This window comes from Scyliorhinus torazame, chromosome 7, assembly GCF_047496885.1.
Source record: "Scyliorhinus torazame isolate Kashiwa2021f chromosome 7, sScyTor2.1, whole genome shotgun sequence".
Classification (NCBI taxonomy): Eukaryota; Metazoa; Chordata; class Chondrichthyes; order Carcharhiniformes; family Scyliorhinidae; genus Scyliorhinus; species Scyliorhinus torazame.
Genome location: NC_092713.1, coordinates 33709138 through 33736013, shown reverse-complemented (window position 1 = coordinate 33736013; position 26876 = coordinate 33709138). Strand labels below are relative to the sequence as shown.

General features: G+C 45.2%; 1 protein-coding gene across 4 annotated transcripts in view; it reads right to left on the bottom strand.

The window, feature by feature from the left end:
* The window catches only part of fnbp1l (formin binding protein 1-like), a 269825-nt gene that overhangs the window by 12963 nt on the left and 229986 nt on the right, over positions 1-26876 (bottom strand). For 3 of the 4 annotated variants that reach the window (XM_072510515.1, XM_072510516.1, XM_072510518.1), the window contains exons 10-12: positions 25375-25533; positions 19076-19090; positions 17298-17407 (exon numbers count right to left, since the gene is read on the bottom strand). In XM_072510515.1, coding sequence (XP_072366616.1) covers positions 17298-17407; positions 19076-19090; positions 25375-25533 — 284 coding nt within the window. The remainder of the gene's footprint in view (positions 1-17297; positions 17408-19075; positions 19091-25374; positions 25534-26876) is intronic. The other variant, XM_072510519.1, reaches the window with a different exon arrangement.

Genomic DNA, 26876 nt, shown 5'->3' with positions numbered 1-26876 from the left:
TCCTGGGCCTGGCGGTCAAGACTCAGACGCACGAGGCACTTCATAAAAAGTGTGCTGACAGGATTGAGGCCCTTGAAAATGGAGCGCGAAGGAAGAACCTTAGGATACTAGGTCTCCCGGAGGGTGCGGAAGGAGTGGACTGTGGAGCGTACGCAAGTAAGATGCTGAGCTCACTGATGGGTGCTGAGGCCTCTGCGGGCCCCATGGAGGTGGAGTGGGCAAATCGGATCCCGGCGAGAAGACCAAAAGCGGGAGAACCACCGAGGGCGATAATCGTGCGATTCTACCGCCTTAAGGACAGAGAAGAGGTCCTGAGATGGGCCAAAAAGGTGCGGAGTAGCAGATGGGAGAATGCGGTGGTAAGGATCTACCAGGATTGGAGTGCGGAGGTGGCGAGAAGGAGGGCAAGCTTCAACCGAGCCAAAGAGGTTTTGCACAAAAGGAAGGTGAAGTTTGGGATGCTGCAGCCGGCAAGACTATGGGTCACGCATCAGGAGAGACACTATTATTTCGAGACGGCGGAGGAAGCATGGTCCTTCATCAATGAAGAGAAACTGGACCGGAACTGAGGGACTGGTGCTGCAGGGAACTGTTATTGTTGTTATTATTGTTTTTGTTAATGGGATGGTGAAAGTTAAGCGAGAAGTAAACAGGGAAGGGGGGGGGGGGACACTGGGGAAATGTGGGCGCCGGTGAGGGGGGAGAGGCGGGACATAGTCAGAGAATGGGGAAGGAGAGGGGGAGGGGAAAGGGAGCTGCGCCATAAGAGGCGGGACAGGTAAAGGGATGTTCCTGCGCCAGAAAGAATAAGGCGGGAAAACAGGCGCAAGGCGGATGGGAGTTCCCTCACACCGGGGGGGGCCGAGGAGCGAGCAGGAGTAGCCAGGGTCAGTTGAAGTCAGCTGACTTACGGAAGTGATATGGGGGGAGCAATCAAGCTAGATAGGGATCTAGCTGGGGGGGGGGGGGGGGGGCCGGGGAAGGGGACAACTGGGTTGCTGCTGCGGAAATCCAAAAGGAAATGGCTAAAGAGAAGGTGGTCGGGGGCGGAATGCGACGCTGGGGGAGCGAGCGGGAGCGCGGAGACGGGATATGGGACTGGCCTAGAGAAGGTAATGGCTAGTCGACACGGGAGGGGGGCAGGTAGCCCCCCAGTGAGGCTGATCACGTGGAACGTGAGAGGCCTGAATGGGCCGATAAAAAGGGCCCGAGCGCTCGCGCATTTGAAAGGACTAAGGGCAGATGTGGTTATGCTCCAAGAGACGCACCTAAAGGTGGCGGACCAAGTTAGGCTAAGGAAAGGATGGGTGGGACAGGTGTTCCACTCAGGACTGGACGCAAAGAACAGAGGGGTGGCCATTTTGGTGGGGAAACGGGTAGCATTTGAAGCAAAGAACATCGTAGCAGATAGTGGAGGTAGATATGTAATGTGTATGCCCCAAATTGGGACGATGCGGGGTTCATGAGACGGATGCTGGGGCGTATTCCGGACCTGGAGGCAGGAAATTTGATTTTAGGAGGGGACTTCAATACGGTGCTGGACCCAGGGCTAGATAGATCCAGCTCAAGGACTGGAAGAAGGCCGGCAGCGGCCAAGGTACTTAACGGGTTTATGGACCAAATGGGGGGAGTGGATCCATGGCGATTTCTTAGACCCAGGGCGAGGGAGTATTCCTTCTTCTCCCACGTCCATAAAGTGTACTCCCGGATAGATTTTTTTGTTCTAGGAAGGTCGTTGATCTCTAGGGTGGAAGAAGCTGAATACTCAGCCATAGCGGTTTCGGATCATGCCCCACATTGGGTGGACCTGGAAGTAGGAGAGGACAGGGAGCAGAGAACACTGGCGATTAGATGTGGGACTGATGGCGGATGAGGGAGTGTGTGCAAGAGTGAGGGGGTGTATCGAGAGATACCTGGAGGTCAATGACGACGGCGAGGTCCCTGTGGGAGTGGTCTGGGAAGCACTAAAAGCGGTGGTCAGAGGAGAGCTGATTTCTATTGGGGCCCACAAAAGGAAAACAGAGGCCAAGGAAAGGGATAGATTACTGGGGGAGATTTTAAGGGTGGACAGGGAATTTGCAGAGACCCCGGAGGAGGAGCTGTACAGGGAGAGGAGACGACTCCAGACCGAGTTTGACCTTCTGACCACCAGAAAGGCGGAGGTACTGTGGAGGAAGGCACAGGGGAGGAGGTATGAATATGGGGAAAAGGCTAGTCGCCTGTTGGCGCACCAACTGCGAAAGAGGGCAGCAGCGAGGGAGATAGGAGGAATTAGGGATGAAAGGGGAGATACCGTGCGAAGGGCAGGAAAGATAAATGAGGTGTTTAAGACCTTTTATGAAGAACTGTATAGGTCTCAGCCCCCAGAGGGAGAGGAGGGGATGCGGCAGTTCCTGGACCAGTTGAGGTTCCCGAAAGTGGAGGAGCAGGCGGTGGCAGGCCTGGGGGCGCCGATTGAGGTGGACGAGGTTATTAAGGGACTGGGAAGCATGCAAGCAGGGAAGGCCCCGGGGCCAGACGGGTTCCCGGTGGAATTCCACAGAAAATATGCGGACTTGTTGGCCCCGTTGTTGGCGAGGACATTCAATGAGGCCAGGGAAGGGGGGACACTACCCCCGACAATGTCGGAGGCGACGATATCGCTAATTTTGAAGAGGGACAAAGATCCGATGCAGTGTGGGTCCTATAGACCTATTTCACTATTGAACGTGGACGCCAAACTGCTGGCAAAGGTGCTGGCATCGAGGATAGAGGACTGTGTCCCAGGGGTGGTGCACGAAGACCAGACAGGGTTCGTAAAAGGGAGACAATTGAATGTTAACGTGCGACGGCTATTAGGGGTGATAATGGTGCCCGCAGTGGAGGGGGAGGCAGAGATAGTGGCGGCAATGGACGCAGAGAAGGCATTTGATAGGGTGGAGTGGGAGTATTTATGGGAAGTGTTAAGGAGGTTTGGGTTTGGGAAAGGATTTATTCGCTGGGTTAGGCAACTTTATGGGGCACCAACGGCAAGCGTAGTTACAGGTCGACATAGATCGGAGTATTTCCGATTATATAGGGGAACAAGACAGGGATGCCCGCTGTCTCCATTGTTGTTTGCGCTGGCAATTGAACCTCTGGCCATGGCGCTGAGAGACTCCAGGAAATGGAGAGGGGTGACTAGAGGGGGGGGGAAGAACACCGAGTCTCGTTAGACGCGGATGACCTATTGCTATACGTGTCGGACCCAGCGGGGGGGGATGATAGAGGTTATGCGAATCTTGAGGAGGTTCGGGGAATTTTCGGGTTATAGGTTAAACATGGGGAAGAGTGAATTATATGTGATACATCCAGGGGACCAGAGTAGAGAGATAGAAGGCTTACCGCTAAGGAAAGTGGAAAGAAACTTCCGATACTTGGGGATTCAGATCGCTAGGAGCTGGGGAACCTTGCACAGACTTAATCTGACACGGCTGGTAGAACAAATGGAGGAGGACTTTAAGAGGTGGGACATGCAGCCTTTATCGCTGGCGGGCAGGGTGCAGGCAATTAAGATGATGGTCCTCCCGGGGTTCTTATTTGTATTTCAATGTCTCCCTATTTTAATCACCAGGACCTTTTTTAATAAAATAGATAGGAGCATTACGAGCTTTGTGTGGGCAGGGAAAGTTCCGAGAGTAAGGAGGGGGTTCCTGCAGCGCAGTAGGGACAGAGGAGGACTGGCACTACCGAACTTGGGAGATTATTATTGGGCCGCCAATGTGGCAATGATACGTAGATGGATGATGGAGGGTGAGGGAGCGGCGTGGAAAAGGCTGGAGAGAAGGTCCTGTAAAGGGGCGAGTCTAGAGGCGCTGGTGACGGCGCCGCTACCGTTCTCACCGAAAAAGTACACCACGAACCCGGTGGTGGCGGCAACACTGAACATATGGGGACAGTGGAGGCGACAGAGGGGTGCGGGGAGCCCTGGTGGGGTCCCCTATCAGGAACAACCATAGGTTCGCCCCAGGAAGAATGGATGGAGGATTTCAGAGCTGGTACCAGTTGGGAATTAGGAAGGTGGGAGATTTATTCATAGATGGGACTTTTGCGAGCTTGGGAGCACTGGAGGAAAAGTATAAGTTACCCCGGGGGAATTTCTTGAGATATATGCAGGTGAGGGCGTTTACTAGACAACAGGTGAGGGAATTTCCGCGGCTCCCGACACAGGGGATACAGGACAGGGTGCTTTCAGGGGTGTGGGTCGGAGAGGGCAAGGTGTCAGAGATTTATAGAGAGATGAGGGAAGAGGGGGAGGAGTCGGTGGGCGAACTAAAAAGAAAGTGGGAAGAAGAATTAGGGGAGGAGATAGAGGAGGGTATGTGGGCTGATGCCCTAAGCAGGGTAAATTCCTCTTCCTCATGCGCCAGGCTTAGCCTGATTCAATTTAAGGTGCTACATAGAGCACACATAACGGGGGCAAGATTGAGCAGGTTCTTTGGAGTGGAGGACAAATGTGGGAGGTGTGGCGGGAGCCCGGCAAACCATGCACATATGTTTTGGGCGTGCCCGGCACTGGAAGGGTATTGGAAGGGAGTGACGGGAGTGATTTCGCAGGTGGTGAAGGCCCGGGTCAAACCAGGCTGGGGGTTAGCTCTATTTGGAGTTGCGGAAGAGCCGGGAGTGCAGGAGGCGAAAGAGGCCGATGTCGTGGCCTTTGCGTCCCTCGTAGCCCGGCGCAGGATCCTACTCATGTGGAAGGAGGCGAAACCCCCCGGACTGGAGGCCTGGGTAAACGATATGGCGGGGTTTATTAAACTGGAGCAGATAAAGTTTGCCCTGAGAGGATCGGCTCAAGGGTTCACCAGGCGGTGGAGCCATTTCTCGACTACCTAGGGGAACGTTAGAGGGAAGACGGATGACCAGCAGCAGCAACCCAGGGGAGAGGGGGGGGGGGGGGGAGGGGGGGGGAGGCAGTTGAGTATAGGTCAATAGAGTACGAGGTTTTGTTACTTGCATATTATTACTACTATTATTATTATTGTTAAAAAGTTTAAAAATTTCTGTTTTGTTCCTGTTATCGTTTCGCTTGTTTTGTAAGCGGGAAAAATGTTGCTCAGGGAAAAAAAATTTCAATAAAATATATTTTTTTAAAAAAAGATCAAGGAAGTTTAGGGATTAAGGCACCAGACAGAAACATGATAACAAAAGCTGGTAAACCTTTGGATTGCTATGTAGACTTGCTGAGGAGAGGAAGATTTGGAAGCTCAACACTGGTGCGAGGGGGTAAAAGATTCACATTCTTGGGGCACTAGAGCAATTTCTGGAACAATTAGTGTTTAATCTCTTTGCTGCAGCCTATCAAGAAATAAGTTTGACGTAGGTTAAAAATAATAATAGAAGGCAAACAGAATATCAAAAAAAAAAAAATCAATGAATAAACCAGCAAAAAGAATGGGGGCGATTCTCCAATATGGAGCCCAAATGTTCACGCCGTCGGCAAACCGGGCCCGGGTACGACAGATTCTGGCCCCAATAGGGGGCCAGCACGGCACTGGAGCTGTTCATGTCGCTCCAGCTTCCTTTCGTGGCGGCAAATGGGCGCCGCGCCAACCCGTTCATGCGCAGTTGGGCCGCGCCAACATGCGCATGCGCGGGGGACTTCTTTAGAGCGCCGGTCCCGACTTAAGATGGCGTCAGTGTGCAGGGGGCGGGCTCGCCAGAAAGTAGGCCTGGAATGAGGGGGGACGGGAAAGAGAGGCCGGACCGCCGTTCGGTGGGCCCCGATCGCGGGCCAGACCCCATCGGAGGCCCACCCGGTGAATGAGCCCCCCTTCCCCACCACCACGGGCCACCCCCCCCCGACCGTTCCCTCAGAGTTCCCGCCGGCAGCGACCAGGGGTGAACGGCGCCGGCGGGACTCTGTCGTATCGGCGCGGACGCTCTGCCCATCTGGGTCGGAGAATCGGCGGCCCCGCTGATGCCCGCGGCCGGCGCCGTGCCAAAGGCGCCGATTCTCCCCAACTCGGAGAATTGCACGCGGCGTCGGGGATGGCGTTATGGCAATTCTCCGGCTTGGCGCGTGGCTCGGAGAATCGCCCCCAATGAATCAGCATTCCAAAGAATTTGAATGAGGATTCAGTGATATGTACAGGAAGCAGTGTAAGAAAGAATATGCAGGGCAATAAAACAATAACTGTAAAGGAAATATTTCTTAGGTTTGGAGAAGACGGAGGAACTTCATATTCCAGTTCTAACGTTTACAGGCGAGATAGGAAGGTTTTAAAAAAGGGTCTTTGGGGGCTTGTGGTAAGACAAAATCCATGTGGATGAAACTGAAATAGGAAGGGAAATGGTCCAGTTCTTAGTTTGCATTACAGCTCAGCAGGGGATAGATGTAACTGAAAATAAGATCTGCAGACATTTCAGAAATATAAGTAAGAACAACAGAGCAATAATACTGGGCAATTTTAAATATCCCCAAATAGTCTGATATTGTGAGCACAGTTTATAGAATATCATGGGGCTACTTCCAAGAGGCATCCATTTCACAGTGACGCAAGCCGGGAATCGAACCTAGGACGCTGGAGCTGTGAAGCAACAGTGCTGCCCACTGTGATACCGTGCCACCTATGGATAGCTCCTCAGAATTCCTCCAGATGATTTTCATGTGAGAGTTTCCAAACTGCACTTCCCAAAACACTCTTTTAAATCTTCTCTCAGGAGTATGCTTTCCCTTAGCAGTTTGCATTCTGATATCCAGACCAGGTTTTCCAAATGACACTTCAAACAAAGCTTCCGCTTCACTTATAACAGTGAATCCAGTCCAGGACTTTATACTCACCCCATTATATTTCCTTTGGCTTAACTGTTTTTACAGAAACTCCAAGCCACTGATCCCATAGTTATTTCAACTCACTTTCCACAGGCTGTAGTAAAATCTCACAAAACTGAAAATCATGTCAGATATCTTTCTGGCATCTCAGCTTTCTTCTCAGCTCAGAATGTCTGTACTGAACAGTGCTCTGTTCTTGTACCTTTAGTCTTTGACTTCTTGGAAACTTCTTTTCATTTCTCTTAACTAGCTGCTCTACAGATCTCTGCACTTTTTTCCTAACCATTACTCCATGGTGTGGCTTTTCTTCTAGCAAAGTTGAGAGAAATATTCCCTTCTCTCCCTTACAAGGCCCCAGTTGCGAAGCAACACCCACTTGTGTCTTTTATTTATTCTTCATGCCACAGTTCTCTCTAAGCATAACAGAAAAACAGTTGGAACTTAACCAATCTGCACATATACAAACACCTTTTGTGATGAATGTAGGAATTTCAGATATATTGTATTATTGGTATTTGGTGCAGTAATGGTTAAAATGCTGAGTTAATGTATGTTACTGCTGTAGTAATGTTTTTAAAGTATGTCTTTGGGAGACAAAGGTGCAATTCAGGCATCATAAAAGCTTGGGCTAATGGAGCTTTGCTTAGATTAAGGGGGATCCCTGTGGCGTTAATTAGGTACATTGTGCTTCAGCTTGGTAAGATTCATAGAATTTACAATGCAGAAGGAGGCCATTCGGCCCATCGAGTCTGCACCGGCTCTTGGAAAGAGCACCCTACACAAGGTCAACACCTCCACCCTATCCCCATAACCCAGTAACCCCACCCAACACTAAGGGCGATTTTGGACACTAAGGGCAATTTATCATGGCCAATCCACCTAACCCGCACATCTTTGGATTGTGGGAGGAAACCGGAGCACCCGGAGGAAACCCACGCACACACGGGGAGGATGTGCAGACTCCGCACAGACAGTGACCCAAGCCGGGAATCGAACCTGGGACCCTGGAGCTGTGAAGCAATTGCGCTAACCACAATTCTACCGTGCTGCCCTCAAGATGATGTAATTAACAGGAGAAGCTAGAGTACCAGGCATTTTGCAGATAAGCAATTTTGTTTTAGTTCTGGAGATTTGGAAGTTAAACTATGAAGACAATTTCTGAAGACTTCAGCTGGTGATCCTGCATTGTTCTGACAGGGTCTGGTCTCTTTCTTTACAGCAGTGTCAAAAGATATCTCTTTCTCAAAGTAGGGTATCCAGACATCTCTGTACAGCAGAGTGCTAACTGTATTTGAAAATGGATTGAAAGCCGAGATGATTTTATTGTTTGAGCGGGAATAAAGATAGCAGTTAAGGATTATCATGTCACTGTATTGATGAGCATTATTTAAGGGGTAATTGTACGCTATTTTCCTTGTGTGACGTTAAAGATATGTTAATACTGTGTTAGTAATAAAGTTTGTTTTCATATACCATATCCGTAGTATGCGTGAAATCATTCCTGGAGCGCGGTATCCTTTCCTCACAGTCTTACAAAATTAAAATAAAATATTGGAGTTCTGTCCAGTATCCTAGCCACTGTTGGGGTCTAATCCGGGATTGTATTACTTTGTCCAGCATGAATCTAACTATAGGTTTTACTCTTCCAGGCACAGGAATATTAAATTAAACTCACTTAAAACTATATCTTATTTCTAATGTTTACCAATATACTTACAAATCCTTTAAAACTACCTTTATATTCCTAACAGGCTCAACTATGCTGGGGGTTTGATGCTCTACCAATTCGCTGTGTAATTTCTTGGAGTCAATTCTTAATATAAAGTACAATCATATAATGCATGGAATAAGGGAACATGGTCAATCAAGCCTACTGTTCGACCAGATTTGGATCGTCTCTGCAATTATAAGCTCAACTCATTGAAATCTTGAGGTAGTCGATTCTAAATAACTTATTTGCAAATTCTATAACATTTCCTGCCAATTTTCTCTCCTGGCTGTAGGGCTTTAACTAGACTATAGTTCCACAGGCAACAGAAGTCCATTAACATCCTATTTGCATGGTTAAATTTCCTGCTCAAATCTATAGGTAGGCATTTTAGCCATACAAGTCATCACCGCTAGATCTAATCCACTTTTTAATTGGCATTCACCAACTTTCCAGGAGGGAATCACTAAAAATCAATCAGGAGGCAAAATCTTGGCCGCTTTTGTTTTTGTAGCTCAGAGTATGCAGACCAACTTTAGGATGCTAACTACTCTTGTGGACATTACATAACCCAGCAAACATTGGGAGCAAATGTGACACAGGAATTATTATCTAGGACAACTTTCCCCTGTACATTCTCTATGACCACAACTCAACAAATCAGCATCCTCTTCTCATGCAGCATATGCTGTTGCTCCCTTTGAAATTTGGTATTCTTGTGTCTGTCCTGATGAGTGCAAGATGAAAAGCTTCAATAGAATCTCTTTTTTCAGCAATACTCTAGTTCTACATTTTACATACTAGCCATCATTGAGGTTTGTCTGTTAATGTGCATGCAGTTTATAAAATAGACAATTCACTTTTAAAACTAAATTTTATTCGTAATAATATTCTAAACCCTTGTAAATTGTTTATGTCATATGTTCTTGAAGAACAAAAACATTCCTGCCACTTTAATTTGTCACAAAATGTCAGTCCCAAAGGAACATGAATAAGTCATTCAAACCTTCTCTGCTTCAATAAATTATGGCTGATCTGGTTGTGGCCTTAAGTCTACTTTCCTGTCGGTCCCAATAACCCTTGACCTTCACCTCTGTCTTAAAAGGGCATTCTTATTCTTAAACTGTGCCCTCCAGTTCTAGTCTTCCCCACAAGTGAAGAACATCTTCCCAGTATCTACCCTATCATCTCCCTTCAGGATTGTATACATTTCAATAAGATCATCTCTCATGTTTCTAAACTCCAATGGGTATAGGCACAACCCATTAGACAGAGAATCCGAAATGCATATGATAGAAGAATATCTGTGATTATGGGGGACATTAATGTGCATATAGATTGGGCAAGTCAAATTAGTCACAGTACAATAGAGGAGAATTTATGGAGTGTATACGGGATGGTTTTCTGGATCAATACATTGAGGAACCAACAAAGCAACAGGCCATCTTGGACTGGGTATTGTGCAATGAGAAAGGATTAGTTGGCAATCTAGTTGTGAGTGAACCCTTGGGGATAAGTGACCATAATAGGATAGAATTCTTTATCAAGGTGGGATAGTGAAGTAGTTGATTCTGAGACCAGGGTCCTGAATCTCAATAAAAGTATCAATGATGGCATGAGACATGCATTGGCTATGATGGACTGGAAAAATTACTGCAATGGCAGGTATTCAAGGAATGAATATGTGAACTCCAAAGGTTGGTTGTTCCTATTTGGCGCAAGAGTAGAAAGGAAATTGTTGCGGGGGTGGGGTTTAAGTATTGTGAGGGTGTTGGGATTTGGTTACTCTTCTGCAGCTGGAACAGGCTGAGGAGCATCTTTTTTCTTTATTCTCTGAGCATAAACCCTGGGTGGGGGGGGTTACCTTTGCTAGTGAATGGGAGTGAGGTGGGATGGCGTTTGGGGGGGGGGGGGAAGAGAGAGAGAGAGAGAGAGAGAGAGAGAAGAGGCGCCGAGGGAGGGGATGTGGCTCGTTGGACCTGTTTGGACAAGGTTTAGTGAGCCGAGCTTGTTTGTTTCGGGGGTCGGGGGGGGGGGGGGGGGGGGGGGGGGGGGTAGGAATCTGACAGGGACTAAGGGTTTTTGTTTTCCTTTGTAAATGGGATTTCCTTTGTATGGTTTAGCTTCTTTGTGTTTTATGAATTGAACGTACAAAACGAACGTAAGGCCCCTTACAGTCAGAAACGGGGGAATTCATAACAGGGAACAAAGCACAGTAGCATAGTGGTTAGCATGATGGCTTCGCTGCACCAGGGTCCCAGGTTCGATTCCCTGCTTGGGTCACTGTCTGTGTGGAGTCTGCACGTTCTCCCTGTGTGCGTGGGTTTCCTCCGGGTGCTCCGGTTTCCCCTCTCAAGTCCCGAAAGACGCGCTGTTAGGTAATTTGGACATTCTGAATTCTCCCTCTATGTACTCGAACAGGTGCCAGAATGTGGCGACTAGGGGGTTTTCACAGTAACTTCATTGCAGTGTTAATGTAAGCCTACTTGTGGCAATAAAGATTAAATGGCTGTGGAACTATATTCGTACTTTGCTTCTGTTTTAGCAAAGGAAGGCATGAATAATGTACCAGAGTTCCTGAGAAACACAAGTATTAGTGAGGTGCTGAAGGAAATTAGTATTAGTAGAGAAATGGTTTTGGGGAAACTAATGGGGTTGAAGGGGGTAAATCTCCAGGTTCTCATAATCTTCATCCCAGAGTACTGAAGTGGCTCTCGAAATAGTAGAGTGGTCATTTTCCAAAATTCTTTGGACTCTGGAATGGTTCCTACAGATTTGAGGGTGGCTAATTTAAGCCCACTATTCAAAAAGGGAGGTAGAGAGAAAACGGGGAACTACAAACCAGTGAGCCTAACGTCGGTAGTAGGGAAGTTGCTGGTGCCCATTATCAAAACTTTCATAACACAGCATTTGGAAAGCAGTAGTATAATCAGACAAAGGCAGCATGGATTTATGAAAGGGAAGTCATGCTTGACAAATCTACTGGAATTCTTTGAAGATATAACTAGAAGAGTTGACCAGGGAGAAATGGTGGATGTAGTTTATTTAGACTTTCAGAAGGCTTTCGTCAAGGTCTCACATAGCAGATTAATATGTAAAGTTAAAGCGCATGGGATTGCGGGTAGTGTCTGGAGATGGATAGAAAGCTGGTTAACAGACAGGAAGCAAAGAATTGGAATAAATGGGTCTATTTTACGATTGGTGGGGTATCACAGGGATGATAGGACCCCAACTGTTCACATTATATATTAATGATTTGGATGAGGGAACTAAATGTAGTATCTCTAAATTTGCAGATGATATAAAGTTGGGTGGGAGGGTGAGCTGTGAGGAGGGTGCAGAGATGCTTCAGTGTGATTTGGACAGGCTGAGTGAGTGGGCATATGCAGTATAATGTGGATAAATCGGAGATTATCAACTCTGGTAGCGAAAATAGGAAGGCAGATTATTATTTGAATTGGTGTAAATTGATGGGGGTGGATATTCAGTGAGATCCTGGTGTACTCATGCATCAGTCACTCGAAGTAAGAGCGCAGGTACAGCAGGCATTAAAGAAGGAAAATGGTATGTTGGCCTTCATAGCAAGAGGATTTGAGTATAGGAATAGGGGTGTTTTGCTTTGGGCATTGGTGAGGCCACACCTGAAGTATCGTGTGCAGTTCTGGTGTTGCTTTCTGAGGAAGGATGATCTTGCTATGGAGGGAGTGCAATGAAAGTAGTTGAGGCCAAAACAAAGAACAAAGAACAAAGAAATGTACAGCACAGGAACAGGCCCTTCGGCCCTCCAAGCCCGTGCCGACCATACTGCCCGACTAAACTACAATCTTCTACACTTCCTGGGTCCGTATCCTTCTATTCCCATCCTATTCATATATTTGTCAAGATGCCCCTTAAATGTCCCTATCGTCCCTGCTTCCACTACCTCCTCCGGTAGCGAGTTCCAGGTACCCACTACCCTCTGCGTAAAAAACTTGCCTCGTACATCTACTCTAAACCTTGCCCCTCTCACCTTAAACCTATGCCCCCTAGAAATTGACCCCTCTACCCTGGGGAAAAGCCTCTGACTATCCACTCTATCTATGCCCCTCATAATTTTGTATACCTCTATCAGGTCGCCCCTCAACCTCCTTCGTTCCAGTGAAAACAAACCGAGTTTATTCAATCGCTCCTCATAGCTTATGCCCTCCATACCAGGCAACATTCTGGTAAATCTCTTCTGCACCCTCTCTAAAGCCTCCACATCCTTCTGGTAGTGTGGCGACCAGAATTGAACACTATACTCCAAGTGTGGCCTAACTAAGGTTCTGTACAGCTGCAACATGACTTGCCAATTCTTATACTCAATGCCCCGGCCAATGAAGGCAAGCATGCCGTATGCCTTCTTGACTACCTTCTCCACCTGTGTTGCCCCTTTCAATGACCTGTGGACCTGTACTCCTAGATCTCTTTGACTTTCAATACTCTTGAGGGTTCTACCATTCACTGTATATTCCCTACCGGCATTAGACCTTCCAAAATGCATTACCTCACATTTGTCCGGATTAAACTCCATCTGCCATCTCTCCGCCCAAGTCTCCAGACAATCTAAATCCTGCTGTATCCTCAGACAGTCCTCATCGCTATCCGCAATTCCACCAACCTTTGTGTCATCTGCAAACTTACTAATCAGACCAGTTACATTTTCCTCCAAATCATTTATATATACTACAAAGAGCAAAGGTCCCAGCACTGATCCCTGTGGAACACCACTGGTCACAGCCCTCCAATTAGAAAAGCATCCCTCCATTGCTACCCTCTGTCTTCTATGGCCTAGCCAGTTCTGTATCCACCTTGCCAGTTCACCCCTGATCCCGTGTGACTTCACCTTTTGTACTAGTCTACCATGAGGGACCTTTTTTACTGAAGTCCATATAGACAACATCTACTGCCCTACCTGCATCAATCATCTTAGTGACCTCCTCGAAAAACTCTATCAAGTTAGTGAGACACGACCTCCCCTTCACAAAACCGTGCTGCCTCTCACTAATACGTCCATTTGCTTCCAAATGGGAGTAGATCCTGTCTCTAAGAATTCTCTCCAGTAATTTCCCTACCACTGAAGTAAGGCTCACCGGCCTGTAGTTCCCGGGATTATCCTTGCTACCCTTCTTAAACAGAGGAACAACATTGGCTATTCTCCAGTCCTCCGGGACATCCCCTGAAGACAGCGAGGATCCAAAGATTTCTGTCAAGGCCTCAGCAATTTCCTCTCCAGCCTCCTTCAGTATTCTGGGGTAGATCTCATCAGGCCCTGGGGACTTATCTACCTTAATATTTTTTAAGACACCCAACACCTCGTCTTTTTGGATCACAAAGTGACCCAGGCTATCTACACCCCCTTCTCCAGACTCAACATCTACCAATTCCTTCTCTTTGGTGAATACTGATGCAAAGTATTCATTTAGTACCTCGCCCATTTCCTCTGGCTCCACACATAGATTCCCTTGCCTATCCTTCAGTGGGCCAACCCTTTCCCTGGCTACCCTCTTGCTTTTTATGTACGTGTAAAAAGCCTTGGGATTTTCCTTAACCCTATTTGCTAATGACTTTTCGTGACCCCTTCTAGCCCTCCTGACTCCTTGCTTAAGTTCCTTCCTACTTTCCTTATATGCCACACAGGCTTCGTCTGTTCCCAGCCTCTTAGCCCTGACAAATGCCTCCTTTTTCTTTTTGACGAGGCCTACAATATCACTCGTCATCCAAGGTTCCCGAAAATTGCCGTATTTATCTTTCTTCCTCACAGGAACATGCCGGTCCTGTATTCCTTTCAACTGACACTTGAAAGCCTCCCACATGTCAGATGTTGATTTGCCCTCAAACATCCGCCCCCAATCTATGTTCTTCAGTTCCCGCCTAATATTGTTATAATTAGCCTTCCCCCAATTTAGCACATTCATCCTCGGACCACTCTTATCCTTGTCCACCAGTACTTTAAAACTTACTGAATTGTGGTCACTGTTACCGAAATGCTCCCCTACTGAAACATCTACCACCTGGCCGGGCTCATTCCCCAATACCAGGTCCAGTACCGCCCCTTCCCTAGTTGGACTGTTTACATATTGTTTTAAGAAGCCCTCCTGGATGCTCCTTACAAACTCCGCCCCGTCTAAGCCCCTGGCACTAAGTGAGTCCCAGTCAATATTGGGGAAGTTGAAGTCTCCCATCACCACAACCCTGTTGTTTTTACTCTTTTCCAAAATCTGTCTACCTATCTGCTCCTCTATCTCCCGCTGGCTGTTGGGAGGCCTGTAGTATACCCCCAACATTGTGACTGCACCCTTCTTATTCCGGATCTCTACCCATATAGCCTCACTGCCCTCTGAGGTGTCCTCTCGCAGTATAGCTGTGATATTCTCCCGAACAAGTAGCGCAACTCCACCTCCCCTTTTACATCCCCCTCTATCCCGCCTGAAACATCTAAATCCTGGAATGTTTAGCTGCCAATCCTGCCCTTCCCTCAACCAGGTCTCTGTAATGGCAACAACATCATAGTTCCAAGTAGTAATCCAAGCTCTAAGTTCATCTGCCTTACCCGTAATGCTCCTTGCATTAAAACATATGCACTTCAGGCCACCAGACCCGCTGTGTTCAGCAACTTCTCCCCGTCTGCTCTGCCTCAGAGCCACACTGTCCCTATTCCCTAGTTCGCCCTCAATGCTCTCACCTTCTGACCTATTGCTCCCGTGCCCACCCCCCTGCCATACTAGTTTAAACCCTCCCGTGTGACACTAGCAAACCTCGCGGCCAGGATATTAATGCCTCTCCGGTTTAGATGCAACCCGTCCTTCTTATACAGGTCACACCTGCCCCGGAAGAGCTCCCAGTGGTCCAGATAATGGAAACCCTCCCTCCTACACCAGCTGTTTAGCCACGTGTTTATCTGCTCTATCTTCCTATTTCTAGCCTCACTGGCACGTGGCACAGGGAGTAATCCCGAGATTACAACCCTCGAGGTCCTGTCTTTTAACTTTCTGCCTAGCTCCCTGAACTCCTGCTGCAGGACCTCATGCCCCTTCCTGCCTATGTCGTTAGTACCAATATGTACAACGACCTCTGCCTGTTTGCCCTCCCCCTTCAGGATTCCCTCTACCCGTTCGGAGACATCCTGGACCCTGGCACCAGGGAGGCAACATACCATCCTGGAGTCTCTTTCACGTCCACAGAAGCGCCTATCTGTGCCCCTGACTATAGAGTCCCCTATTACTATTACTCTTCTGCGCTTTGACCCTCCCTTCTGAACATCAGAGCCAGCCGTGGTGCCACTGCTCTGGCTGCTGCTGTTTTCAAACATGTGATTTCAAGAAGGAATTAGATACAGCTCTTCGGGGTAAAGAGATCAAGGGATATGGGAGGGGAAGGCGAGATCAGAATATTGAATTTGATCATCAGCCATGATCATAATGAATGGCGGACCAGGCTCGAGGGGTCGAATGGCTTCCTCCTGCTTCTATTTTCTATGTATGTTTCTCACCTTTTAAAAAAAAAACTTATGGGTTGTGGGTTTTGCTGGCAAGGGTTGCCCAACCCTAATTGCCCTTGAGCTGAGTGGCTTGCTTCAGCCATTTCAGGGGGCAGTTAAGAGTCAACCGCATTGCTGTGGGTCTGGAGTCACATGTAGGCCAGACCACATGAGGATGGAAGTTTTCCTTCCATAAAGGTGCGGTTTTATAACAACCGACAAATCATCATTGGAGATCATGATTGAGTTTCCAGAAAAATCCAGGTTTCTACTGATCAAATGCCTCCATCTGCCGTGGTAGGATTCAAACCCAGGTCTCCAGGACATTACACTAGGTATCTGGATTACTAGACCAGTGACAACAGCACTACACCACCGCCTCCTCATTCAATCTTTCCTCATACGATAAGCCCTTCATCCCAGGAATCAGTTGAGTGAGCTCAACTCTGTATTGCCTCTAACACAATTGTATCTTTTTTTCAAATAAGGAGACCAAAACTTTACCCTGTATTCCAGATGTGGTTTTACTAATAATACCATGTAGCTGCAGTAAAACTTCCCTATTTTTATATTCCATCTCCCTTGCAATAAACGCCTACATCCCATTAGCCTTCCTATTCATTTGTTTTACCTGCAGACTAACTTGTGATTCATAAAACAAGACTGCCAGATCCCTCTGCACTGAGTTTCCCAATCTCTCTCTATTTAAATAATAATCTTTATTATTGTCACAAGTAGGCTTACATTAACACTGCAACAAAAGTTACTGTGAAAATCACCTCATCACCACACTCTGGTGCCTGATAGTGTACACAGAGGGAGAATTCAGAAAGTCCAATTCGCCTAACAAGCACATCTTTCGGGACTTGTGGGAGGAAACTGGAGCACCCGGAGGAAACCCACAAAGACACTGTGCCAGACTCCGCACAGACAGTGAACCAAGCGGGAATCGAACCTGGGACCCTGGCGTTGTGAAGCAACAGTACTACCGTGCCGCCCAGTATAGTATACTGTTTTTCTATTCATCCTGCTAAATAATACAATTAGTCAGAACCTTGTGAAGTTACTTCCGCATTGTTCGGTTTACTTTCAAGTTAAAATCAGTTATCTACAGAGTACACCTATACAGCTTCACATTTTGGTTTTAATCAATGCAACTCAAAATAAGCTAATCTCATTCCTGCTGCATTTACACTCAATGGGTAGACTCAGATTTGTTATTCAGAATTTTATACGGGATTTACAATTTTCATTACTTTAATACCTCCCAAACCAGTGTAATATAGTGAGAATCAGACCTTTGATCCATTTCTTTCTGCAATTCCTTGTTAAGTTCATCAATCTTCTGTTGAAGTTTCTTGCGCCTCTGTTCTGGCGGCAGATGACTAAAGTCTTCTGATGTAGCTCCCTAAAACAGATGGAACTGATGGTTACGGTTTGCTTAACATTGATTCCATACCTTGGTGCTGAAATGCCTTGTATCAATACAGAAGCAGTGACATCCAATGCAAAGCTTAAACCAAACTTTGCAGTTAGAGATTGATATGTTTCTTAGGTCAAGTGATTTGATGCAGCACAATAAGCCATGACAAAGACTGCAGAATTTCTGCCCTTAACCTCTTACAATGAGATTTGCTGTTAAGAGTACCATGACTTTATCTAAAAGCTCTGGAGGTATTGAAAATGTGCATAATCGAACAGGTCTATCAATAATGGAGCATTTGCCACAACAAATCACATGCCCTACTTAAAAAATATAACACACACCAGGCATCCAGTTCGAAGGTAATATTTATTAGGACACTTGTACATCTTCAAAACGTTTCAATGCAATCACTGTTGTTTTGTGGACATGATTCTTGACCCCTGCAGGTCTTTAAAAAAATGCTCTCACCATTAGGCCACCTTTTCAAATTAAATAAATGCTTGGATTTGCCTGAAATGCAGGTGTATCATGTCCACATATCCATGTCATAGCAGTGTTGCATCAATAAACTGCTGTGAAGTATATAGAATGTTAGAGAAAAGCAAAAGCACAAACTGTATGTGTTGATCCCAATAATTAGTAGCTACATGTCAATACACACAGATTATTAATACATCTTTCAAAATTAGCTGAGGATGGTGATGTGGCACAAGTTGGGAAGGGGAAAAAGTGGCAGGAGATAAACTGAAGACATAAAAGTCTGACTAATTAAGTCGCAGTTCTGAAAGGGAAGGCTAGGAAGGACAAAAATAGTTTTGGCCAATAATCCAAAATACATGCACACATTTTTATTTGGAACTGTAAAATAACGTATTTTTGAAACTGTACAGAAGTTCCCAGACTACCGCATAGGCATCTGGACAACGGACTTGACTCCCAATCAGGACGCCATGGGTTTGATTCCTACAGCTATCATTTGCATTGGTTTTTACATAGGGGTTTTCTACGGTTCTTGGTCAGTGTGCTAGATGCCCTCTCGCATGCAGGAATCCTGGAGGAAAGGGGGAAGAGAGGAGACACAAAGAACAACATCCAATGTGCACCATTTAAATTTCTATCAGCTTACCATGGAATGGCAATGAAGGGGAGTAAGAAAAATGCCAAAGCTCAGATTCACTGCTATTAGGGGTTCAATGATAAGTGATGGGCAATGGGATTGGGGTGAGGAGGACAAAGAATGAAAAAGCATTTTAAAAGACTGTTTTTAAAAAGAACACACACACACACCAATAGCTCAATGGCATCAGGTCTTTTTACATGCTTCAGATAGGGTTGAGATCAGGAACACTTGGGATACATTTTCAACTTGCTGCCCAGTCATAAAACAGCCATTCAAGATTGTTGAAAATTTACATGATTAAGTCTTTAAAGGACGGAAAGCAACACAATTCAACCATTAGACTTCTAGCAACTGATGTAGAATTATCAAATAAGCCTGAGATTTTCAGGTAGAAGCTTCTTAAAAATAGGCTAGATTAGATTTTATTAGAAAAACAGGTCAGCCTTAACCAGGTTAAAAATCACTTCAGCCATAAACACTCACAAAAATAACATATATTAGAGAAACCTTTGCTTCAAAGTGACGCTTACCAGCTTTATTGAAAGCTTCATAGGTCATATGAAAAGAGAAAGGAATTATTACAAATGTTCTACATTTACACCAACCATAATACTGCACAGATGTATCAACAGCATCAAACACATTTAAGCTGCTGCATCCCTGTGTAACCTTAACTCTCAGTTTCTCCACAGAATTAAAATACATTGCATCAAATTTTGCTTTGTGGCAGGTTAGCAGATTGCTGCCAGGATAATGATCAGTGCCTCTCTCCCTTGGATTAGCGAGCAAAAAATAAATCAAGATTCCTGCCTCAATCATAACTGTCAAAACCATTAACATGCAGTATGTGGATACTGGGTGACAGGGTCCTGTACCCGACTTTTGGTATGAAGTCTCACATTTACTGAATATCCAGTTGGAAATCGTGGGGAAAACTCTCCAGTGGTTGGAGTATATATTATGCACAAAACATAGATGTTGAAGGCCAATTATCTCAACCATAGGACATCACTGCAGTACTGTCCTGGGCCCAACCACCTTCAGCTGCTTCAACAAGTGCAAACTGCATTTGTCACAGAATAGTTACAGTGCAGGAGGCCATTCAGCCCATCCTGTCTGCATCAGCTCGCCAAGTGAGCAAGTCACTTCCAACACTCTCCAGAACTTAACCACTCACTACATGAAAACATTTCTTCTGATATTGCTTTTACATCTTTTGCCATGGGATTTCAGGAAAGATGGGTAAGAATTTGTGACATGACAACATGCTTGGAGAGGAAAAGGGTGTAGAAGATGGGGTTGGCAGTTTACAAGAATGAAGGAGTCAAGGGTTTATTTTCTTATGGAGAGGGGTGATGTCAGCAGTTTGGGAGGAGAGGGGGACGCAACTTGAGACAACCATTGACAGTTTTTCTAATCAATTACTGTCTATAACAAGAGAGCACCTCCCCATGACATTCAATGGAATTACCATCACAGGATACCTATCCTGGGGCTCATCACTGATCAAAAATTCAATGAAACAGCTGTATCAATGCCGCGGCAGGTCGGAGGCTAGGTATTCTGTGGCAAGTGGCTCACCACCTGACTCAACAAAGCCTCTTTATCTCCTAAAAGGCACAAATCAGAAGATGGAATGCTCTCGACTTGCCTGGATGGGTTCAATTGCAAGAACTCTTAAGATACCAAAACTAAGGGAAACAGTTTAAAAGGGTCTCCCATTTATGACAGAGATGAGTATTAATATTTTTCTTCCCCAGAGGCTGGCCGAGGTAGGGTCATTGAATATTTTTTAGGCAGAAGTAGATAATCCTTTTGTTAGTAAATAATCTAAAGGTTACAGGGGTAGGCAGAGACACCAAGGCTACAATCAAAGTATCCATGATCTCGTTGAAGGGTTCAGCAGGCTCCAGGGACTGAATCATTTACTCCTGCTCCTAATTATGTTTGTATCTCTGTATACCATCTACAATAACGGATTCGGTTATTTCAGCACTCTATCTACTATTTTAAAACATCCACCACCACCAGCAGTGCATTGTGGTTGCTGTGTATGCGATCCATAGAATTTACTACAGCAACTCACCAAGCCTTTTCCAGCTCCATCTCCTAAATTCTTAACTTCCATCTTCCAAAAGATAGAATGGCAGCAGGTTCATGGGATCACAATCAATGTCAAGCTCCCCTCCTGACTTGAATTTTATTGGCAATGGGACATAATTCTTCACTATCTGGACTGGACTGAAGGCAGCCCAACATCTTCTCTGGGCAACTAAGAATGGCAACAAATGCGGTCTTGTCAGCAATACCATTAGTCTGAGACTGATTTTTCTTATTAAGAAAGGCATCAGAGGATACCTGGTGCATAGTTTAATGCCTTTTACACACACTATCTCCATAACCCTTTACTGTGAATAAGAAATGATCAATCTCTGCATTAAATATATACAATGACTGAGCTTCCACAGTAGAGAATTCCGAAGATTCACAACATCCTGCAAATAAATTTATTCCTCCTCTCGGTCCTAAGTGGCACGCCCTTATTTTGAAATTGTGCTTCCTGGTTCTAGTGTCATGCGAGAGTACCTTTAAGAAATGGGTGTTTATCAAATAGCTGTAGTGAATGTACCTTTAAGAAATGGGTGTTTATCAAATAGCTGCAGTGATGTCAGAGTGTGGGTGGAGCTGGGCTGTCTGTCTGTTTTTACTTTCGTTTTTGAGCAGGCAGCTACAGTGTGTGTTTATTTTGTTTTCAGAGTTGGAGCTGCATCCAGCCAAACAAGGTGTAATTTTGATCTCTGTATGAAAAGAATGTCTTCAGATCACTTGCTAATTTAAAAGTGATAACTGCTCCCAGTAGAGAATTTAAACCTGATGTCTTTGTTAAAGAGGGTATTTGTCTTATGGATTTTGCCAGGATTACTTATAGAGTACTGTATTCATTGGGGGGGGGGGGGGGGGCGTATTTGAGTTGATAGTTGCTAAGATGTTTACTGTGTGTTTATAAAATGTTAACTGGATTCATATAATAAACATTGTTTTGTTTTAAAAGTACTTTAGATCTCTGTTGCATCACACCTGTGGAGTGGGCCCCTGTGCTCCCCATAACCAAAATCTATTAAAGGTTGTGGGTCAGGTGAACTCCATGATACACTTTGGGGTTCTCTAAACCCTGGCCTGTAATACTAGACTCTGCAAGCAGGGAAACATCTTACCTGCATCTATCCTGTCTATTCATTTAGGTATTTTGTAGGTTTCAATGAGATCACCTCTCATCCTTAGAAATTCTAGAGAAACCAGGCACAGTTTGTCCAATCGCTCTTCATAGCCCCGTCATCCCCTAGAACAGGTGAACTTTCGTTGCACTCCCTCTGTGGCAATACTATCCTTTCAGTGGTAAGGGGACCAGCCGGAGTGCTTAGAGTTGCAGTAGAGTGCTTAAGTTGGAGTTTGGTGACTTCCGATGGTGGCCATGGAGAGTGGTTGCACATTTGGTGGCTCCCACTAAAGGCAGATCTTTTGCAGTCTTTTCCTGCCCGAGGGGTGTAGTATCTGAGAGGAAAGGTAATATGAGCAGTTGGAACAGGAGAGTCGTCGTGGCGCACCACAGGTACAGATAGCAGAGGGCAAGGGGGGCACACTGTCCGCCCAGTGGTCAACTGAGCAGGGCAAGGGGGGCACACTGCCCACCCAGTGGTCAATGGAGCAGTTGGTGGAGTTCTTAAACAACACGTTCATGCAGCAGAGGAAAAAGGCCCTGGCAGACCTGGCCAAGTGGTGGAACCGCTGGGATCTGGGATCAAGCAAGTTGAGCAGAGGCTGGAGTTCCAGGGCCGGATGATTCAGAAAGTGGAGGCAGAGGTGGGAGAGCACGAGGAGCAGTTGACCTCATTGGCAGCGGAGATAGGAGTGATGCGGGAGAGCCAGGTGAGGCTGATGGAGAAAGTGGAGGATCTGGAGAATCGCTCCAGGAGGCAAAACGTAGGATTGTAGGGATGCCTGAAGGCTTTGAGGGTGCGGAGGCCATTGCGTATGTGGTGAGGATGCTGGAGAGAATAATGGGGGGAAGAGACTTTGATCAGCCTCTGTAGGTGGACCAAGCGCACAGGGCCCTGAGGAGGAGGCCGCAGGCGGGCGAGCTGCAAGGGAGATGGTGGTGCGGTTGCACTGCTTTCTGGAAAAGGAAAAGATCCTTTGAGGGTGAGGCAGACCAAGAGGTCTGGGAAGGGAGTGAGATGCGGGTGTACCAGGACCTGGGTACGGAGCTGGCAAAGAGGGGCAAATTAGCGTAGCCAATCCACCTACCTTGCACATCTTTGGGTTGTGGGGGTGAGACCCACACGGACACGGGGGGAATGTGCAAACTCCACACGAGACAGTGACAGAGGGCCGGGATTGAACCCGGGTCCTCAGCGCCGTGAGGCAGCAGTGCTAACCATTGCTCCACCGTGACGCCCCTCCAATCAAACTATTGTTGGTAGTTTTTCTTCTTCCCCAATGTAATTTGCAATGATTTCAAATCAGATTACATACAGGTAGAGACCTAGATTTGTTAAAAATATTAATTTTTGTGATAAACCCATTATCAACTCAATTAATAAAACTGCGGCCAGGTTATCACTCTTTCATTGGTCAATGAATATTTTTAATGCAAGCAGAGAGGGAAAAAAATACATTTTACTCCATTGCCCAATTGCAACAGAAAATCTTCATGGAAGGTTTTAAATTTGAGATTATGCAATATGTTCGAACAGAAACTGGAAGACACTTCAGAAAATTGGTACAATTTGCATTCAGATTGCTGATGTGCCCAAGGTAGAAACTCTACTCCATCCACTCTTGGATTAAGATGTTAATTAATTGGATAATCTGAATGCAGCTCATTTTGCAAAAGAATCAATTTTAATGAGCTACTCTCAAAAGTTGAAAGTCAGCATTGAACGAGTGTGAATGCTGTAATTCTTTCCATTGTCAGTTCTGTCCAATATTTATCCTTCAGCCGACACCACCAATACAAATCATCTTGTCATCATCACAGTGCTGTTTGTGGGAACTTGCTGTGCAGAAATTAATAATTCCTACAACAGTGACTACAGTTCACAAGTATTTCGCTAGCGACCAAACCTTTAGGACGTCCCAAGATCATGAAAGGTGTGATATAAATGCAAGTTATTTCATTTATCACCTACATTTAGTAAATTAGCACAGAGCAGCTGAAGAAAAAGATGCACTTCAACTGAAGTACAGATTCTAAAAATCTTGATTACACTTGCATTTTATTCTTAGATGCAAGAAATATTGTCCATATTGGATTATTTGGAAAGGGATGCTGCAACTTTAAATGCCACAAAATTCAGCACTGCACACTTCAAAACCACATGCAAACTTTCAATACACAGCCTCTTACCATGTAGTCACAAAAAGCAAGTAAAACAGTTCTTCTGCCCACTTTAAATACCTTCAGTGAATGAATCTGTCGGATAGTAACTATCAGAATTTAAAAAACACTAAAATACAGAGGAGGTCACTTTGATTCATTTTTCCAGTTTTAAAGGTAACCAGAAATGGCATGGACCTGTTGGGCTGAATGGCCCGTTTCTATGCTGCAATAGTGTAATTCAGGAACAATATTACGATCCTTGGTAACAAATAATTCCTTACCTGGGATGATCAGAACACACATCCCTCCAGACTAGACACAAAAAAAAAATTAACACTTTTTGAGCTGCTGTAACCCACTATGTGAAGGCCACAGCAAGATATTGCTATGAATTTGCTAAATTTGGGGCTAATGTTTGGGGCAGGATTTTTAAAACATATTTATATTCGTTCTTGGGATGTGGGCATCGCTTGCTAGGCCAGTATTTGTTGCCCATCACTAATTGCCCTTGAATGGAGTTGAGTGGCTTGCTAGGCCACTTTAGTGGGGGGGCAGTTAAGAGTCAACTGCATCGCTGTGGGGGCCTGGAGTCACATGTAGGCCAGACCAGGTAAAGATGGCAGATTTCCTTCCCTGAAGGACATTGGTGAACCACATTGGTTTTTACGACAATCGGCAACGGTCATCAGTAGACATTTAATTCCAGATTTTTTATTGAATTCAAATTTCACCATCTGCTATGGCGGGATTCGAACCCGGAACCCTGGGCTTCTGGAGTACTAGTCCAGTGACAATACCACTATGCCAGCAACCCCCCACCCCACTCCAAAATATAAGAGTCAAATTTATGCTATAATTCACAGCACTCGTTGAGATGCAAAAGGTAGGGCATATTGCATCTAAATTAATAGCAAATGAAATAGTGCAAATGCCTGCAAGTTATTTGTTGTTTAATTCTCCATCTGGATTTTGTGCTCAGGAAAGAATATCATGAACCATTCTGGTGGTAAATGTCCTCTGCACAAATCATGCAACTTCATTATTTCGTAAAATACAAAAACAAAATCACAGTAGAATCACACAACTTGCCTTTACAATTGAAACCAATGAGTCATAAACAAAATAGGACTTTTATGGTTAGCAATGAAGTTGGAACAGCTACTCTTGCACTTCACCGTACATGCCCATTATTGAAAAAACATCATGCAAACTGAAGCAGTTGTAATTTGAGGTTCAACAGTCTTTATCCTAACATAGTTCCAAGGACATTTCAATCAGCAATATCTCAAACTGGCAACGCAGTTGGCGGTAAGTAACGATTTGAGGCCATACAATTTTAGTTTACCATTGAACTAACCATGGAAGCCCTTGTAGAAATCTATACACTTATACGCCACATGCTGCAATCCAAACAGCTACAAACTTTATGTTCAATATAAACCAACTTACCCCCCTTTTGAAATCCTTGAAAGAAGGAATTCTGGGTTTCACTGTCTTTAGCTCATTCATGCAGTAAGACAGTGGATCCCTGGAAAACCTGGGAGGCTGGGGCCCATAAGGAACAGAGGATGAGCAAGGACTTGTGGGGGAGTGATGAGGAAATGGCAGCTAACATAAAAACAAAGAACAAAATAATGAACTGCAAACGTGAGAAAAAAAGGCAACGGTACAAGAGCCAAAAGAAAGAGTTCTAGGTGTTCACATTAATTGTGCTAATCTAAGCATTTGAGATTAGGGGTCATGTGCAAAATATCAAAGGATCAAATGTTTCTATGAAAGGACAAGCTACATGGTGCCCATCATCTATTCCTAGCTGACCGACTTGTCAATGGTCCACTGAAGTGGGGTGGAGAGTAAAAATAGAATGTAAAAATATAACAGGATTCTTGCCTCCAAATTTTACTACCAATCACATTTTAATCAAATACAAGGAGATCTTGACAGACTGGAGATGCGTCATATGATTCTGAATCTAAATGGGCAAAATAACTATTTCCTACACATGACTTTCCTGTTCACGTGTACCAATCACTTGAAATAATGTTAACAGTGTAGCATTATGCGGTATCACGCACATCAGTACATGGATCGAACAAATGGATGTAGGAACATCAAAATGAAGCTACAAGCAGGTTAAAACTCAAGTAACAAATATATACTGTGGAAAAGAAAATTAACCATTTCATAAAATACAGATTAAATCAATTCACATTGGGAGTGAAATTATCATTAATTTTAACAAGAAAGTTACTTAGACTGCTAACAGTAAATTTTCAATAGCAGGAATTGGCACTTTTTAAATGTAAACAAAATTAGAAGTTATTGATCAGAATTTCTTTTAATATTTTAATGAAGAAAAGTTATTGAATGCCACGTTGAACTCAATGTTTTCCTCCACCTTAACCCCTTTAAAAAAATATCCCATACATATCCCATACATCTCAATGACAAAACACTTCTGTCTCCTCTCCCCACCTCCCCCCCCCCCCCCCAACCTGATTATGTATCTCTTGTTCTTAAATTTGCTACACTTTTAGGGTGGCGCAGTGGTTAGCACTGCTGCCTCACATCACTGAGGACCCAGGTTCGATCCCGGCCTCGGGTCACTGTCCGTTTGGTGTTTTCACATTTCCCCCTTGTGTGCATGGGTCTCTGCCCCACAACCCAAAAAGATGTGCAAGGTAGGTGAATTGGCCACTCTAAATTGGCCCTTAATTGAAAAAAAAAGAATTGGATACTCAATTTTTTTTTTTTTTTTTTTTTTTAAATTGCTACACTTTTGTTGCAATCTCTTCCAGCTACAGGATACAAAGAGAGATTTCCCCCCTCTCGAGTTCTGATGAAGAACCGAATGGACTCGAAACATTAACTTTCTCCTCTCTCCCTACAGATGCTGCCCGACCTGCTGGATTTTTCCAGCTGTTTGTTTCTGTACAATTGATGCTTTCGTG